A 20,336-nucleotide genomic window follows, 5' to 3' on the forward strand; every position below is an offset into this window, starting at 1 on the left:
CTATGTGACGTGTAGTGTGTTCTAAACGCAGCCCAGTGTTCTCACAGTGACCTACATAATATCAGCTGCACCTAGGGCTGTTACGGTGACCGTATTACTGCCACACCAGCGGTCACGAGTCATGATGGCAGTCAAATTCCATGTGACCGTTTAGTCACGGTAATTATGCTTCCCCAAGCTCTGATGCTGCTGATGGTCATTAGTAGCCTACCAAACTTGATAACTGCCTGGTACTCAGCACTCTACTGTCCCTCTAATCACTCTGACATCAATGCAAATCTAATCAAAAATCTAATCAAACACTTCATGAGAGCCCGTGAGCTCATGTTGTGCAACATTTCTATAGGCTATGCATTTGCGTGAGAAAACTGAGATGATGGCCTCTATTAAAAAGAGGAGGATCCCATCAGCTTTCTATAGGCTAGGCCTATTATATTTATTTCTCAACTTTTCTAATATTAAGCACATTGCTTCTCATTAAAACAGGAGTATAGCCTACCTGGCTGGCATGAAAATGAACCACGGGAAAAGCATCCTCCATTCACTATTTAAGTGCATAGATTACATATATTTTTTCCCCACTGCTCCCGGGTCGAGACAGGTGCATGATAATGATCCATTCTAAATCAAAACAAATTTCACACATATATTATTTAGTATTTGTAAAAACAAGATTAAATCAAGAATAGTCTGATGGGTGACAATATCAGCCTATCACTTGTGAATGATGCCCAGCTTAAGGCAAACAGTGAATGCTTTTTTGAGCAACTTTTTCAAATCATAGTCACACACCTCATGTAGCCTAGCCTATAGGTATCACAACTAAAGTGGCCAAATAACTTCTTAAAATGAAGCACATCAATCCGCTTTACAATGGTTGTAGAGCCTAACTGGCATACATACGCAGCATGAGAGTTTCAAGATTGGGCAAGATACATTTTCACCATAAAAATGCATTACATGCATAATCGCATTAGTGGTCACTTTTGAGAATGGTGTTTTCCTGCTAATGGAACATTTGTGCTTATAGCCTACTTCCGTGTGTGCATTGCTGTGTTTATAATGTCAAGAAATAGCCTAATAGTTGATCAACATTTTAAGGTAAACATTTACATCTGTTGCATCAGGCTCATTGCATTAACTTGGGATCTATCGCATCCCACAACTGTCCCGGACTTTCTTTGGAATATTTATTTCTTGCACAGAATAGGTAAACTTCTGTACTATGGGGGATAGTAGATTGACATAGGCTAGTGCTTTTGCTGTTCGTTAGGCCTAGTCATCTTGTTGGCTGACGAAAAGTAAATGTGGACAGTTCTTCCAATATCTTCAATATGCGCCTCGGAATTGGATAAGGAAGCGCAGTTGCGTCCCTGATGTGTCTGTCTTCACTTGTAGCATGTGAGAAAGACCCGACCACGTGACTGAGAGCCATGTGAGTGAGAGGTCCTTCGGCACGCAGCGGGGAGAAGGAGATTATAATTATTATATTCAGCCCAAGGGCATAACGGCTACTGGCCGCAAAAGGCCTGTTTTTTTTTAGGGGGATTATGGCCACACAAAGGGGATGCAGCCGGGAAATTCGACGCATTATCAAGTGGCTTGTCAAATTGTGAATGAGAGACTGATGAAGTGCGTACAGGCTGCGCAAAAAAACTAAGCAGAGCTCATGCCTTTCCTGCGACTTTTTTCAAATCATTTTAAATTTACATTTTAGTAATTTAGCAGACGCTCTTATCCAGAGCGACTTACATCATTAGAGTCGTATCATGCAGCCTTAGAATGTATTAAAATTAAACATTTAGGAGGACCTGTTTCTTTGTTAATCGCTCAACACAGAATAGCTGCATGTGCGCACTCCCTCAAATCATTGAGAAAATATCCTTTCTATTTTATTCAGCTTTGTTCAATTGTATTCTTCATACTATAAAATAATGCTACGGAATTCTAAACAAATCTTGTTTGCTAAATGAACTAGTGTAGCCCACAGCCATATGGCATACGGTAGCCACATCAGGGCCTAACATAAGGATAACGCAGAGTATGCTATTCTGTTCTTCTCAAAAAGACTACATTTTCTTCATATCATGTTTCTTTAGACCGGTCTAAAATAAATAACGTATTTATTGTGATGGTGTAGGCTATATTACATGGATTTAGACTTTTTAAAATGTAGATGTTCCAAAAGGTCTGCATCAGTGGCTTGTAGGCTATGCGTGGAGGACAGGAGATGCTAAATGTGTTTATGTCACATTACCGTGAAATCAGCACATATTTGGTTGACAATCACCGCCTGACAAAATGTTATGACCGCCACAGCCCTAGCTGCACGTTAACAAGCTAGCACAGACAAGGGGGTTGTAAAAAGGGAAATGTTTGTTAATCTAAAGACTGTGTGACTGTGGGAGATGCTATATGCTATACAAGGCAACAGTAAACAGGTCGTTATCCAAACATATGTTGCATGGATTGATGAGAGAGAGAAAAAAAACTATGTAGTATTTTTTTCCCCCCACTGGAAATCAAAACTATGATAGCTCACAATGGATGGGATGTCAGAGACTCCACTGCTTGAAAGAGAGATGCACTGATATAAAACACTATTTATTTTTATGTGCAGACAAGGGACAGTTATACTGATAGTAGTCTCGCTAGACTATACTTATAGTAACAGAATAGTCGATTTGTCAATGAATTGACTGTGAAATATTCAAATCGATTCCCTGTTGTGACTTGAAGGGGCGGAGCTTATCGATCCTTATGATAAACTTGATTCACATGAGGATATTCATTTATGTACAAAATGCCATGACTGTAGCTCAAACAGGACATCTTCTTGTTCAAAGTCTGCAATTTCAGTTGATTACTATAGCGCCCTTATTGTAAATGCCGGATCTCTACGACAAGACATCATTCAGCGATATATAGTGCACTACTTTTGACCATGGCTCATTTAGCAGATGCTTTAATCCAGAGCGACTTCAGTTAGTGCATTCAATGCAGGTAGATAAACAATCACATGTAAAAAGTAACAAGTAAAACGGAAACTGGTCATGTTATTGTAGTTAAAGTGGCCTGTTGGCTGGTGAAAAAGCTCACACATGATTAAGAGGCAGATGGGGGTATAATGGTCCCCACTGAAACCTCTATATCATTGCTAGAGTTATGGTTGTTTAGTCAATGCATATATAGTCTACTTAACTGGATAGTAAGTTAGATTAATTGAAAATATTACATCATTTTTCAAAATGGAGGCAAGTTATCTCTACTAAAACCTCCATTGATTCAACAATAAATAGTACATTATACTGACAAACTGTAAAGTTGACTTGACTTTGTTTTATTAAATTAGGTGTTAGTTAGGATAAAGTTGATATAACTAAAGTTGAAATTGATTCAACTAGGAATAGTAGGTTATACTGACAAATGTTGAAGTTGACTTTACTATCATTTATTAGTCAAAGTAAATGTTGTGTAAGTAAGGATAGCTTGACATGTAAAGTTGATAGAGCTTAAAAAGGCCATGCAACTTTATGACTGTAAATAATAAGTTGAAACAAATTATTTTCTACAGTGTAGATCAAATGACTTAAACTTCTTATACTTAAACTTCTTATGTTATACTGACTTGGTCATGTAAAATATTTCGTAGGGAGCTAAAGAGGAGTTTGTTAGATTTTTTTCTAAACTGCTTTCATTTCTTTACTGACCAACTAAATCAAGCCGAAACTCACTCCCACTCGCATGGACACAGGCGTGTGTGTGTGTGTGTGTGTGTATGTGTTTTGTTCATTGTCCGGCTTTGGCCTTGAGTAGAAACCCACCCCTTCCTTTCCCTATCCAACCAATTACTGTAAATACTCTCACTCTCTCGCTCCTTCTCCAGCTCTCCTTATCTACTCCCTCTCTCCTCATTTCAGATCTCCCTAACCATCTCCTTCCCTTCCTCTCTTCCCTTCCTTCTCAGACGGGCACAAGTGCCGGCGTTATGCATGTGTCAGTGCCCAACAAAGGAATGCCACTGACACCTAAACAAACACACATTCACCGAGGTGCTCGCTAATCGCTAATGCTGGCTAATGCTGGCTACATAGCGCTTCTCTACACCGTATCCTAGCAACTTCACTTGGAAACGTCCATTTGCCAAACGCTTTCTGCAGTAACCACCCAGGTGGTGGAGTTTTCTGGGGAAAAGAAGAGAAAATAACACACCAAACAGTTCGGTCAGCATTGAGAACCTCGTGAAAACTACAGAGCCAACGTACCCCGGACTATTCCACGTCTATCATGACATTTGAATGCAATTGTCAAACACATTTGCTTGAAAATGAAGCTGCACGTTAGTTTTGAGAGAGTAATTATTAGTGTTTGTGGGTATACTTTCTGGATTACATTTGTCTTTATGAAAGTGAGGATGGAACGCCATTGAGGTTTTGAATTGAAAAATAAAATGTTACACGTTAATGTGTCCTACTTCTTGTAAAGCATACTTCAAGATTCAAGTCACAGGGTCTTTTCAAACCATTGGCCGCTATACCTTTGGGAACCGTCAACTTCTAATGAAATGTGATTGCTAGTCATCCAAGACAAATATTTTGATTGGATTACATTTTCAAATCAAAATATTTTTCTTCCCACGTAAAACTTGGAAATCCTTTGCTCGCGATAAGGTCTCAAGTCAACTGCTTTGTCATTGTTGGAGTGTACCAAATGTCTTTCAACCATTAACATGACTGACAGGTTAATTGGGACAGCTTGAGTAGGGTACCTACTAAATGTAAATTGAATGTGACCTATACCTGCACTGCAGGAGCGTTCGAAAGCAAACACAACCAAACCTGCACGGGAAGCCTGCCAGTCAGCAAAGGGTGTGTGTGTGTTGTGGGCACTGACTAACAAGAACAACGTTCACGGCTGCCAGCAATGTTACTGCAGGTGTAGGTTCATTCAACCCGGAAAAGCTGCCACCACCGAGACACACCAAAACAATTCCCTTTGCTGTACCGCCCCTTCCACTTCAACTTCCTCCTTCACTGGAACACTAATCATCTCCTACCCCAAGATACTCAACTACTTCAACGTCTTCCTTTCAAACCTAGTATTGTCTGACAGATAAACAGACATCATTTAAAGGGGAAATCTGGAATTCCTTTGTACTCTGATGGCCACAGGACAAATGCACAATCAAAGCTAGTAAAAAAATAAAAAAGAGCACAAAAACAAACATAGTTCTATTTCAGCCAATCAGTACACCGGCCCACAAAGACCCTCCCACTCAGTCCTGTATATAGTCCACTCAATAACAGAAACTAAATTATAGATTGCACCTTCAGGTGGGCTTTGCCTCCCCAACAACCCTAATCCTAGCAACTTGCCTTAGATAAACATACATTTCTATTCTAACTCCCCCCAAAAGCATTCCTCCTCCTTTCCCTTGCCAAGTACAAACAGGTATTGCTCAACTGACAGGAAGAACAGGATCTGTACCTGTTGCTGCAGTGCAGAGCGTACTCTATGCGCATGAACATTCACTCTTTGTCACACACACACACGTCAATACAATGGCAGGCAGAGTCCAACACACACAATACATGCATGAGTGCTCCTCCGAACCAATCTGAGGACCGGTATCAGAAAAAGAGTCTCTTGCTCGTACAACTTTTCACTGTAGACATCCCTTCCGTTGAGAACCTCAATACACAAAATGTAGCTCTATTGCATTTGATTGTTCATTTTAGTTTTGCACGCAGCCTGTGGAAGGTCCTAGGACGGAAGTGTTGCAGCAAACGCATCTGCTTCAAAAACAAAACTGAAATTGAATGCTGTAGTAGCATCCATCCAACAGTCAGTCCAGTCGTACCCTTGTCTTTTTTCACTCCGTCTCCATCAACAGGTATCAAGCTTTATCCACAGGTAAAACGTGGATGTATTTTACTGTAGGCCAATCAAACATTAAGCAGGCAGTTATAATGCATTGTAAAACTTGTCATACAAGCATGTTTGACTGACTGCCTTATAATGTCGTGAAACTTTAAAATAAGACATTATAAAGACATTGGGGCTCCTGAGTGGCGCAGCGGTCTAAGGCACTACATCTCAGTGCTAGAGACCAAATGGGTCACTACAGACCCTGGTTCGATTCCAGGCTGTATCACAACCGGCCGTGATTGGGAGTCCCATAGGGCGGTGCACAATTGGCCCAGCGTCGTCGGGGTTAGGGTTTGGCCGGTGTAGGCCGTCATTGTAAATAAGAATTAGCTCTTAATTGACTTGCCCAGTTAAATAAAGGTTAAATAAAAATGTTAATAAAAAGGCTCATATATGCTTATAACAACTTGTAAAGCACTATACCTGCAGGCTTTAAGTAATGTGTTACCAATATGTTCAATAATTTCAATGCTCATACGCATAGAAATAAATACTCAAGTACAGAAATAACAAAAGTGTCCTTTTTTGCTGTGTTATGAAATAACATATTAAGCTTATAATAAAAGGCCATGCTTTTTAGGCCCTTTTTGGAGCACTTTGCTTTTACCTGTATTTCCAGCATTATCCACTAGTGTTGCAGTAGATATAAAATCCTAGGAATTGTTATTTAAAAACGGCACAAACTGTGCCCAATCAATCATTGTCTGGTTGTGCATGTGTGTTTGGCGGGGGTGATGGCCTGAGCCAGGGTAGGCGTAGCTCTGCACATAAAGCCTATTATTTGGTAGGGAACACTATTTGTAGGCAAGTGATTCTACATCTCACTTTGCTCAAGCTGACTTTCCTCTCCAACGGACTTGGAAGTTGTAGCTAAAAATGGGTCAACTAGGGGCAGTTAAAGGGTAGAGTCAATGAAACCAACCATAGAAGTGTATTGTAGTGAATCCCGGGTAGCCCCGACCGGGACTCGAACCTGGCTCCAGCAACTGTCGAGCCAACACCTTAACCATCACGCCAAGAGGTCCAAACCTCTTGATGAGCTCGCTAGGTGTTGGATTAAGGTCGCTAAACTACCCCCATCCTTCGCTCCTCTATACCAAGTCCATCACATGCCTCTCAGATGGCCTCATTCCACTTCTGACACCAGTGTATAGAATTTGGGGGGGAGGGGGGGGGTAGCCCCGACTGGGACTTGAATCCTGATCCAGCGAGTGTCAAGTCAAGAGGTTCAGACCTCTCAGAGTAACGGTTAAGGTGTTGGTTTGACTCTCCCCTTCAACTGCCCCCAATTCATCTATTTTTAGCTACAACTTTCGAGTCCATTGGAGAGGATCAGCTTCAGGAAAGTGAGGTGTAGAATAACTGATCTACAAATAGTATTCCCTCCCAAATATTACGTTGTGTGTGATTAAGATTTGCAGAGCTACGCTTCCCCTGGCTCAGGCCATCCCCCGCCAAGCGCACACGCACAAACCAGACATTGATTGGAGACATACACTACATGACCAAAAGTATATGGACACCTGCTCGTCAAACATCTCATTCCAAGATCATGGCCATTAATATGGAGTTGGTCCTCCCTTTGCTGCTATAACAGCCTCAATTCTTCTGGGAAGGCTTTCCCCGAGATGTTGGAACATTGCTGCGGGAACTTGCTTCCATTCAGCATTAGTGAGGTCGGTCACTGATGTTGGGCGATTAGGTCTGGCTCGCAGTCGGCGTTCCAATTCATACCGAAGGTGTTTGATGGGGTTGAGGTTAGGGCTCTCTGCAGGCCAGTCAAGTTCTTCCACACCAATTTCGACAAACCATTTCTGTATGGACCTTGCATTGTGCACAGGGGTATTGTCATGCTTAAACAAAAAAGGGCCTTCTCCAAACTGTTGCCACAAAGTTGAAAGCATAGAATCAACTAGAATGTCATTGTATGGTGTAGCGTTAAGATTGCCTTTCACTGGAACTAATGGGCCTAGCTTAAACCATGAAAAACAGCCCCAGACCATTATTCCTCCTCCACCAAACTTTACAGTTGGCACTATGCATTTGGGCAGGTAGTGTTCTCCTGGCATCCGCCAAACACAGATTTGTCTGTCGGACTGCCAGACGGTGAAGCGTGATTCATCACTCCAGAGAACGCATTTCCACTGCTCCAGAGTCCAATGGCGGTGAGCTTTACACCACCCTAGCCGACACTTGGCATTGCGCATGGTGATTTTAAGTTTGTGTGCGGCAGCTCGGCCATGAAAAATCATTTGATGAAGTTCCCAACGAACAGTTCTTGTGCTGACGTTGCCTCCAGAGGCAGTTTGGAACTAGGCATTGAGTTTCACAACCGAGGACAGATGATTTTTACGTGCTTCAGCACTCGTCGGTCTCGTTCTGTGAGCTTGGGTGGCCTACCACTTCACGGCTGAGTAGTTGTTGCTCCTAGATGTTTCCACTTCACAATAACAGCACTTACAGTTGACCGGGGCAGCTCTAGCAGGGCTGACATTTGACAAACTGACTTGTTGGAAAGGGGCATCCTATGACGATGCCATGTTGAAAGTCACGGAGCTCTTCAGTAACGCAATTCTACTGCCAATGTTGAATTTTAGACACCTGTCAGCATTGGGTATGGCTGAAAAAGCCAAATCCACTAATTTGAAGGGATGTCCACATACTTTTGTATATACACTACCATTCAAAAGTTTGAGGTCACTTAGAAATGTCCTTCTAGGCAGAGTTGCAAAGAAAAAGCCATATCTCAGACTGGCCAACAAAAAGAAAAGATTAAGATGTGCAAAAGAACATAGACACTGGACAGAGGAACACTGCCTAGAAGGCCAGCATCCCGGAGCTGCCTCTTCACTGTTGACGTTGAGACTGGTGTTTGCAGGTAGTATTTAATGAAGCTGCCAGTTGAGGACTTGTGAGGCATGTTTCTCAAACTAGACACACTAATATACTTGTCCTCTTGCTCAGTTGTGCACCGGGCCTCCCACACCTCTTTCTATTCTGGTTAGGGCCAGTTTGCGCTGTTCTGTGAAGGGAGTAGTACACAGCGTTGTACGAGATCTTCAGTTTCATGGCAATTTCTCGCATGGAATAGCCTTCATTTCTCAGAACAAGAATAGACTAACGAATTTCAGAAGAAAGTATTTGTTTTTGGCCATTTTGAGCCTGTAATCGAACCCACAAATGCTGATGCTCCAGATCCTCAACTGGTCTAAAGGCCAGTTTTAATGCTTCTTTAATCAGACCAACAGTTTTCAGCTGTGCTAACATAATTGCAAAGGGGATTTCTAATGATCAATTAGCCATTTAAAATGATAAACTTGGATTAGCTAACAATGTGCCAATGGAACACAGGAGTGATGGTTGCTGATAATGGGACTCTGTATGCCTGTGTAGATATTCCATAAAAAAATCTGCAGTTTCCAGCTACAATAGTCATTTACAACATTAACAATTTCTCTACTGTATTTCTGATTAATTTGATGGTATTTTAATGGGCAAAAAAATTTGCTTTTCTTTCAAAAACAAGGACATTTATAAGTGACGCCAAACTTTTTAACAGTAGTGTATATAGTGTATTTCCTAGGATTTTCTACCTGCAGCAACACTGGTGGATAATGTTGGAAATATTGGTAAAAGCAATCTGCCTCAAAAAGTGCCTAAAAAGCGTGGCTCTACTTATAAAAAGGCATTCTGAAGGCCAATACATACTTAAAACAATTTATAAAGCAGTTACAGTCGCACAAATATCACCCCATCACTCCCCCGCAAGACATGCTAACCTCTCCCCATTACAATAACAGGGGAGGTTAGCATTTTTTTGGGGGGGGGTGTATGATATTTATTGTGCGCTGCACCATGGGTCTCCTAGTCGCAGCCGGACAGAGCCTGAACTCGAACCCAGAATCTCTAGCGGCACAGCTAGCACTGCAATGCAGTGCCTTAGACCACTGTGCTACTCAGGAGGCCCTCAAATACGTAACATTTGACAATTTTAATACACATAAGTAAATCTGACCCAATACGTTTGGTCCCCTAAAATGGGGGGACTATGTACCAAAAAGTATTGTAATTTCTAAACTGTTCACCTGATATGGATGAAAATACCCTCAAATTAAAGCTGACAGTCTGCCTCATAGTCATTGTATCACTTCAAATCCAAAGTGCTGGAGAACAGAGCCAGAACAACAACAAAATGTGTCACTGTCCCAATACTTCTGGAGCTCACTACTTATAGCATTATACCTGCAGGCTGCAGTGTTACCAATGTATTTTTAAAATGTATTCTGAGGCCGGGAAATTTGGGGATGACACTACAGATAATAGGATACACTAGTCATTAGTCAGTTAAGTTGCATGGTGTCCAGACTAGCGAGTCATCATGCTTCATTGAGTTTTAACTAGAGTGAGTGATACTAACTCGAGAGGCTTAAATCACCTCCAAGTGAGTTTCAGTCAATGGGTGCACCGGAGTGTGAGAGTGAAATGTTTGTGAAGACTGTCAAACACACACAAAGCTAGATGCTCTAATCTGAGTGTGCACATTGACATAGAGCCAAAGGTTTCAGTGTGCTCCCACCTGTATAATAGGAACCCTGACACAGTTTTATATCAAACCCCAACAGCTGACCTTTGGAATATCGACCTTTCAAAAACAAGGGTGTGTGTGTGTGTGTATGTGTGCGTGCATTTGTGTATCCATAAGTCTTCCCGCTTTAGCTCAGTAAGATTCAGTTTCTATTAGTGTTTTAGTGAAAATATGAATATATTTACGTGACTCAAATGTGGTGCTTTGAGTTCAATGAAAACATTACTATGAACACCAATGTGGTAATGATTTGCTTCCAAAGAAGAAAGAGACTGATTGGTACAAAAACTGTACAGACCTGTTACAGACAACAATGCAATTGTATTTGATAACCATGTCACCTGTGGCGAGTAGTTACGTGTGTGTATGTTTTTGAACCAAAACAACTAATGAAACGCGCACCACTTTTTCAAACATAATTGATTTCTGATTCAATTCCAATCTGTTTTGTATCTGTGATTCTTTTTAGTCTTCTTACAAAGACAGAATTTGATATGAGAAAGTTGGTGATACAACAATTTCATCAATACAATTGTACAGTAATAGCTTGGTTGTTGTGAATGAATGCATGGTGCCCATTGGAAAGAGGTAGCCTACATGTAAGTCCTGTGTTTGCAGAATGTTTTGCTCTTCCATTTTCAGTTTTCACTGGTTAATATTTGAAGTGCTGCAGTTTCAAGAGTGACAAGTGGTCTGTTCTATGAGACAATGTCCTCTTTAGCGCAAGCAGTGAATAATTGACCTCGTCATGAGCCCATGGAGCATACAATGCAATCACTGTTGTTTTGATTTTGTTTACCACAAAAGTGAACTCTTCTCAACTATTCGTTGTGTGCCATTTTCACACAAAGTTGCTAAGCAGGTTCTCATATTTCTTGGCGGCGTAGGCTACTTAAGGCCTACTTGTTTCACTCCCAATTTATTAGCTTACTATAGGCTACTCTGTGCCACTATACACTTTAACAACAACAACTGTTAAATTGTAACAGCATTACCAAATGAAGCATGAACTCCAGCTCTTTAGCGCGCTTCCATTTTAACCGTTTTGTCGTTATCAATAGTGGCTAATAAATCTGGAGCCACAACATTGAAATCAGTGCGAGGGGGTGGTTGGACTCACATAGGAATGCGGTCTATTGTCGGAGCACAAAGTCATGCTCTCTGGGTCGAGTTGAACTCCCCACAATTTCGAGAATTCACATTGTTTTCAACTATTCCAAGGTTTTACATAGGCCTATCACATTTGATTCATTTAATTATTCCAGACACTGTGTGAAAAAAAAAGAAGAGGATCCAACGTGAGAGACCCACCTTCTCTGCCCAATGCGCCCGAAAGTCCGACCAGCAGTAACCGGAGAAACAGAAAACTTCTCGCCGCCTCCATCGATTTCGACCACCACTAGTCCATAGTACCCAACACTTTTGTATTCCTACAGAGGAGCGCCCCTACAACTTTATTCATGCAGTTAGTTTTGAGGTTGTTTTTCCCCAATCCCAGTAACTTCCTCCTCGGGAATTCCGTGCCTGTGGCTCGCCTGTCGGTAGTAGGCTTGCTTGACACAGCCAGTCGGCGCGCTCCCGTGAAGGGCTGAATGGGGAGTGGCAGATAGGGCCGATTGACTCCAACAGCCCGATAGAGTCGCCCGCGGCCCGCCTCAGTCAGAAAGTCACTCAAAATGGTCTGAAGAAGAATTATCCGGGATTCTACATGTTGAGTTCTTCAAAAAACTATGAATTGCTTATACAAGTCTATGCCGTAGATTTAGTCTTATTCAAATTCTTCACTGTTCTCAGGCCCTTGTCTGAGAGAACGAAATGAGGAGGAAGAAGAATAAGCTCTATTCATACCAACTGTCCACTCTCCACCAACATCAGTTAGGGTCAGAGTCCAACAGACTGCATATAACTAATCAGGAAACTGCACAAAACTATTCATAAGTCCATGCTCCATGTCTTGCACAAGGTTTGTTCTCAGTCAAGCCTGAGTGTTAGGTTCTCAGAAAGTGAAAGATTGATATGGTTAGCTATTGATAGCAACAGTGTGGAGGGGTGCCCTTGCCATGCTTCACTGCATGACATTGTCCAGGTTCCAAAAATCTTTAAACATTTCCTTTCCTTATCTCCTTTCCTTCATGAACCAAAAAAGGTTAGGGCAGGTTATATTGTGGAAACATTGCATTCCCCAGAAAGGGATCGTGGGGGGGGGGGGGTTAGTAGTAGGCCTAGCAGTGTACACTATTAGGGGTAGAAGTGCACAGTCATGGTCTACATAAATGTTATAGATTAGTCTAAGTGAGGTTTTAAATGGTCTAAAAGTAATTTATTGACAGTGATTGAATTCTTAGTTTGTGTTCTTTTTTTTCAACTCATTGTGTATAAATGTGTGAGTCAGTTTTGTGTTTGCTAAATGATGGGTTTTATGGCTGCGCTGTAATGGATTATTACCTGTATAAGCCTATTGTTACCGTACAGCCAATACCCTATAAGATCACTATTTGGCAAACAACATACAATTTGAATCAATGAATAATAACTGTTTACTGATAATTCACAAACTACAAATTAGTTAACTGTCTAATTAGCCTATTTGTAAACCCTTAAAAAGTAGAGTAACCTCCCTTAAAGTGGTCCCATTTTGGGCAAGTTATGTCCATAAACAGTGTAAGAAGGTTGAGAAATAGATCCCTTTCCCGTTTCACTTTCAGTTGAAAAGTCAAAAATGCCATGATCTTCAATAACAGGAGCCCTATTCAAAGGAGCCTTACAAGGCAAGACCTGGGAAGTTAGCAATGTGGTGAGAGATACTGTTGAGTAGTGAGAGGCTCTGTACGGGCAGCATCTTTTTTAAAGCTGCAATATGTAACTTTCTGGGTGACCTGACCAAATTCACATTGAAATGTGAGTTATAGGTCTGTCATTATCCTTAAAAGCAAGTCTACGAAGCAGTAGATATGTTCTATGTACATTGTTTCTATGCTATTCTAAGTTGTCAACCGTGATGGAGAGGTTTTGGAGCGGGCAGGCCTTCCTTGGGAGGAAGAACAGCTCCATCTTGTCGTGGTTGAGCTTCAGGTGGTGGCCCGACATCCAAGCTGAGCTATCTGCGAGGCATGCAGAGATGCGTGTCGCCACCTGGGTATCAGAAGGGGGGAAGGAGAAAAGAGGTTGAGTGTCATCCACATAGCAATGATAGGAATGATCATGTGAGGATATGATGGAGCCGAGTGACTTGGCATTTAGAGAGAAGTGGAGAGGGCCTAGAACCAAGCCCTATGGGACACCAGTAGTGAGAGTATGTGGTGCAGACACAGATCCTCTCCACGTCACCTGGTAGGAGCGACCTGCCAGGAGGGTGCAATCCAAGAGTGTGCATAGCCTGTGACGCCCAGGCCTGAGAGGGTGGAGAGGAGGATCAGATAGATCTAAGAGGATGACAACAGAGGAGAGAGAGTCAGCTTTGGCAGTGTGGAGAGCCTCCGAGACACAGAAGAGAGCAGTCTCGACTGAGTGATCCGTCTTGAAGCCTGACTGGTTAGGGTCAAGAAGATCGTTCCGAGAGAGATAGCAAGAGAGTTGGTCAGAGACAGCAAGCTCAAGTGTCTTGGAAAGAAGAGAAAGATGGGATACCAGTCCGTAGTTTGACATCAGAGAAGTCGAGTGTTGGTTTCTTGAGGTGGGGAGCGACTGGCAGTTTTGAAATCAAAGGGGACACAGCCAGTGGTCAGGGATGTGAGGAATGGGAGAAGGTGTCCGAACCTTATTAATCGCAGGAGAGGGTGGAGAATTAAGGAGGAGAAGGTGGAAAAGAGTTTCCTAGGGTTAGAGGCATTTAGAGTGATAGAAAGTGGCTTTAGCAGCAAATACAGAGCAGCCATGGAGCAGGAGGGGAGGGCCTAGCCAGCCAGGAGTAAAGAGGACACTGCGAGTCGTAGGTTCAGTAAGGGAAGGAGAGTAGGGTCGAAGAGGTAGAATCAGGAGACAGGAGGGAGAAGGATTTAGCAGAAGGGAGAGATGATAGGATAGACGAGGAGAGAGTAGTGGGAGAGAGAGAGCGAAGATTGGGACGACGCATGACCATCTGCGTAGGGGGTGAGTGGGTACACTGTAAACCCTAACAGTGTCATGCAGTAAAAAAAAACTGAATGATGTAAACTCATTACGTGGAAAGTCGTTGTCCTGACTAAAGTATTGGGTTACCCTAAAGTGCATGTAGCATTTACATTTCCTGAACTCAACTATTTTATCTGAATACTGTAACTGTACTCAATATATTTTAATTGTACAGCCCGACGACATCTGACGTCATGTGCGTCAACAACATTCTGCACTGTGGTGCGTCTCAAAATGTATTGACAAAGATGGCTGCTCGATTCAAGCGAGGGAATTTCAAATACCATTAAGTATTTTCCCTGGAAGAAGAACAAACGTCTGGCGCAGTATTTTGAAGTAAGGGGCTAATTAACTGTTTTGACAACTGCTGTATATTCAAACAGCATTTAGTGTGTGGTTGGACCTAAATAGTCCCGTTTGTTAGCTCCAGTGTTGTGCCGAAAAGCTCCCCCCTGCCAGAATCCCCCCCTTCGCGTGAACGCACACACACTCAATTCTTCATTGCTGCGACTTGCTTGCTGGTTGGGATTTCTGATCACGTTAGGCTGCGTTTCATTTATTTTTTATGTCGGTTTAATCGCGGGGGAGGCACGAGTAATGTCTTCAGTTTGGCTATTTGTTTCAAGTGTATTAGTCTATAAATAAATCTCTTTGCCAAAATGCATCATCTCTCCCCATGTCTTATTCAACTAGAAGTTGTTCTGAAATGTTTATTGCTTGCCAACATTTTACATTTTAGTCATTTAGCAGACACTCTTATCCAGAGCAACTTACAGTAGTGAATGCATACATTTCATTTCATGCCTTTTCTTTCCTTTTTATTTTTTTGGACTGGCCCCCCATGGGAATCGAACCCACAACCCTGGCGTTGCACACACCATGCTCTACCAACTGAGCCACAGGGAAGCTACTCTCTCCTCTATGTTTAATATAACACACATACTCTAATGACCGTCGCAATGAGGGGACCAAGATGCAGCTTGGCACATGTTCATGATTATTTATTTAAATCAGAACACTAAACAAAATAATAAACAATGGAAACGAAAGCGCACAGTTCTGTCAGGTAAAACAGAAAACAACTACCCACAAACACAGGTGGGAAAAGGCTATCTAAGTATGATTCCTAATCAGAGACAACGATAGACAGCTGCCTCTGATTAGGAACCATACTCGGCTCAAAACAAAGAAATACAATACATAGAATGCCCACCCCATATCACACCCTGACCTAACTAAACAGAGAAAAACGGCTCTCTCAGGTCAGGGCGTGACAGTACCCCCCCAAAGGTGCGGACTACTTGGCGGCGGCTACTGGACTACTTGGGCATCAATACTTGGCGGCGGCTCTGGTTCGGGGCATAGCCGCGACCTCGCCCGTTGATCCCCACGCTTCTGTGTTGCCGGAGGAACCAGACCGTGGATCATCGCCGGAGACTCTGAACTGCCGACCGCCGTTGAAGACTCCAGGCTGCAGGCCGCCGCTGAAGACTCCGGGCTGCAGGCCGTCTCAAGAGGTTCCGGGCTGCAGGCCGTCTCAGGAGGTTCCGGGCTGCAGGCCGTCTCAGGAGGTTCCGGGCTGCAGGCCGTCTCAGGAGGTTCCGGACTGGGGAGCGTCGCTGGAGGCTCCAGACTGGGGAGCGTCGCTGGAGGCTCCGGACTGGGGAGCGTCGCTGGAGGCTCCGGACTGGGGACCGTCGCTGCAGGCTCCGTGCCATGGATCAACACTACAGGTTCCGCACCATGGATCATCACTGGAGGCTTTGTGCCATGGAACATCACTTGAGGCTCCAGGCCATGGATTATCACTGGAGGCTTCGTGCCATGGATCATCCCTACAGGCTCCGGGCCATGGATCATCTCTACAGGCTTCTTGCCATGGATTATCCCTACAGGCTCCGGGCCATGGCTCATCACTGGAGGCTTCGTGCCATGGATCATCACTGGAGGCTTCATGCCATGGATCATCACTGGAGGCTTCGGACCATGGATCATCACTGGAGGCTTCTCTCGTGGAGCTGGAACGGGTCTCACCAGACTGAGAAGACATACTGACAGCCTGGTACGTGGAGCAGGCACAGGGTGCACCAGGCTGATTAAACAGAGAAAAACAGCTCTCTCAGGTCAGGGCGTGACACATACATTAATTATTAATTTCGGTTGCCTATCCTGACGTGAAGTTTGTTCTATAGAAAGTATTTGACACTGATGTGTTTCCCGCATAAAGTATTTGGCTCTAGCCACAAAATTAAGGAAATTAGAAGGGGGGTAGGATTTCGGCAAGGCCATTTTCTTGCCTGCCGAAATCCCCCTCCCCCTTCTATCTTGGGACTGCAAGGCCTGGCACACGTCAGAATCATTTTGGTAGCTCATGTTGAACAGTAGTGTGTGCCACAGACAGCAAAATTAGAGTATAAAGAAACAAACATGTATTTTATAACCATTTTGTAATGTTTAAGAAAATGAAGATAATACACAAATATTATCACACAATAACACAAAAACATCACAGAAAGTTAAGTTTGTTAAAAAACATTAAATAAGAAATACAAATTTCAGTCTATGCATAATAACATATAAAATGACAATAAATCAAATATAAAATGACAATAAATAACATAAACAAATATTGGAAAGCTGCAACAGCTCGACTGAACATTTAGTCCACTTTTTATGGAAAGTTTTCCAGGCGATACCGTCGCTTGGAACTCAATCCTAACCTAGTCCTGACAGGCAGCGCAGACATAATCCTCTAATGATGGGATGGTTTTCATACAGAACTGGTGGAACCATTGTGGGCAGCAGTCACAACCAATCTGAAATTTATGATGAAAATGTTAATATATTAAAAACATTAAATACATTTTCTTGAATGATAATTATTTCATTATCAGACAAAGTGGATGATTCTACGTCTAGAAATATTACTACTTATACAAATTCGTGCTCCTAAAAATGTGCCTTTAGAAGGGAACAAGCAATTACCCAGTTAGTGTCTTCCTCATTATTGTCCACCTCCCCACAGAAGTGGCACAGTTGGCTCAGGTCATCGAGCAAAACATAATATCAAGTAGTCCATACATCTTTACATGTATTTTTCTGAGCAAACAGGGAACAAGGGAATAGTATAGGTTTCTTGTAACAGAATTATTTAAATACATGTGTTTTAGTGGCCTTCTAGTCAGAAGTTGGATCAAAGATAGCCTTGAAATATCCATATAAATGTTTTTTTATCTACAATTATATTAAATTAGAAATTGAACATACCTGTGTTTTGGAGGAGAGTGACTACTATTTCTTCTCTCATGATGTTAACATCTTTGTCCGTATTTGAATAGACAGTTGATTCCTCCTTCAGAACACATTCAGCAAACTGGGAAAAAAAATTGATGGGAATTTCAGTTTTCCCCAACAAAATTATGTTACACTTAAGATTCTAATTCACAAGTATACAACGACACAGCTATAATAGAATTTGACAGTTCTGTTTTGCCTTTTAGTCAGTATACTTCCAGTAGGTTAATTATACATTACTTATACTCTCATACTTACTTAAAAGGCAAAGACTCCACAAGAAGTAACAAGGGTACCACACGCCCATCTGGAGATATTACACCCCTTCTCTCTCAGGAATGATCTGAACAAAAAGTACAGCATTTTGAAACACTTTATTGATTACAATATAGAGATTAATAACAGAGGGGAATCTGAGAATGCAGGGATTCCAGCAGGGTGTGAGTTGAAGTAGTCAAATCTGGAGCTGGCAAGGCTCTGACTTAGAATCTTGGGGGCATCGCTGGATGGTGTGGAGGAAGAAGCAGAACGTTCAGGTTAGGGCTGGAATGTAAATGACGTGATAATCTCGGATTATCTAACATCTGAGAATGGGCAGGCATTCCCTCGGATGAAGAGCATCTCCATCTTGCTGATTATGTGCTGTCATCCAGGTGGAAATGTCACCTGCATATCTGATGTAGGAAAAGAGATGAGATAAGTTGAGTGTCCTGTGAATATGTTTATGTACATGTACGTGTGTGTGTGTGTGTATATATATATATATATATATATATATATATATATATATATTTTGAATTATTATTATCCATATCATGTTTTGTGGTTGAGGGGTGGAAGGAGGTAGATAGGGATGGTGGAGGTGCTGAGGGTGTCCTATTGAGGGCGAAGGGACCTATTGGGGAGGGGATTCTTCATGAAGGCACATTCAGTCATAGTTTTGTTTATTATATTATTATACATTTATACATTTTCTTCTTATTTTTTTCTATTATTATAACAGTTACTGTGATTATGGATATGCACTCATGTTGAATTATATATTTAAACTTTATTTTTCGCCCACAGTACAGATTTTTGATTTATTATTATTTTACTATTACTACTGTATCTACAGTTGAAGTCGGAAGTTTACATACACTTAGGTTGGAGTCATTAAAACTCATTTTTCAACCACTCCACAAATTTATTGTTAATAAACTATAGTTTTGGCAAGTCGGTTAGGACATCTACTTTGTGCATGACACAAGTAATTTTTCCAACAATTGTTTACAGACAGATTATTTCACTTATAACTCACTGTTTCACAATTCAAGTGGGTCAGAAGTTTACATAAACTAAGTTGACTGTGTCTTTAACAGCTTGGAAAATTCCAGAAAATTATGTCATGGCTTTAGAAGCTTCTGATAGGCTAATTGACATAATTTGAGTCAATTGGAGGTATACCTGTGGATGTATTTCAAGGCCTACCTTCAAACTCAGTGCCTCTTTGCTTGACATCATGGGAAAATCAAAATAAATCAGCCATGACCTCAGAAAAAACATTGTGGACCTCCACAAGTCTGGTTCATCCTTGGGAGCAATTTCCAAACGCCTGAAGGTACCACGTTCATCTGTACAAACAATAGTACGCATGTATAAACACCATGAGACAACGCAGCCGTCATACCACTCAGGAAGGAGACACGTTCTGTCTCCTAGAGATGAACGTACTTTGGTGCCAAAAGTGCAAATCAATCCCAGAACAACAGCAATGGACCTTGTGTAGATGCTGGAGGAAACAGGTACAAAAGTATCTATATCCACAGTAAAACGAGTCCTATATCGACATAGCCTGAAAGGCCGCTCAGCAAGGAAGACGCCACTGCTCCAAAACCGCCATAGAAAATCCAGACTATGGTTTGCAACTGCACATGGGGACAAAGATCGGACTATTTGGAGAAATGTCCTCTGGTCTGATGAAACAAAAATAGAACTGTTTGGTCATAATGACCATCATTATGTTTGGAGGAAAAGGGGGACGCTTGCAAGCCGAAGAACACCATCCCAACTGTGAAGCACGGGGGTGGCACCATCATGTTGTGGGGTTGCTTTGCTGCAGGAGTGACTGGTGCACTTCACAAAACAGATGGAATCATGCGGTAGGAAAATTACGTGGATATATTGAAGAAACATCACAAGACATCAGTCAGGAAGTTAAAGCTTGGTTGCAAATGCGTCTTCCAAATGGACAATGACTCCAAGCATACTTCCAAAGTTGTGGCAAAATGGCTGAAGGACAACAAAGTGAAGGTATTGGAGTGGCCATCACAGGCCCTGACCTCAATCCTACAGAAAATGTGTGGGCAAACTGAAAAAGTGTGTGCGAGCAAGGAGGCCTACAAACCTGACTCAGTTACACCAGCTCTGTCAGGAGGAA

The 20,336-nt window shown here is 42.2% G+C and overlaps 1 protein-coding gene across 1 annotated transcript in view; it reads right to left on the reverse strand.

Moving 5' to 3' along the window:
• Positions 1-12,407, reverse strand: part of erbb2 (erb-b2 receptor tyrosine kinase 2) — a 39,792-nt gene extending 27,385 nt beyond the window's left edge. The window contains exon 1 of the mRNA XM_014158617.2: positions 11,825-12,407. Within this exon, the coding sequence (XP_014014092.1) occupies positions 11,825-11,897 (73 nt within the window). The 5' untranslated portion in view covers positions 11,898-12,407. The remainder of the gene's footprint in view (positions 1-11,824) is intronic.
• Positions 12,408-20,336: the final 7,929 nt, after the last annotated feature.

Source organism: Salmo salar, chromosome ssa19, assembly GCF_905237065.1.
Source record: "Salmo salar chromosome ssa19, Ssal_v3.1, whole genome shotgun sequence".
Lineage (NCBI taxonomy): Eukaryota > Metazoa > Chordata > Actinopteri > Salmoniformes > Salmonidae > Salmo > Salmo salar.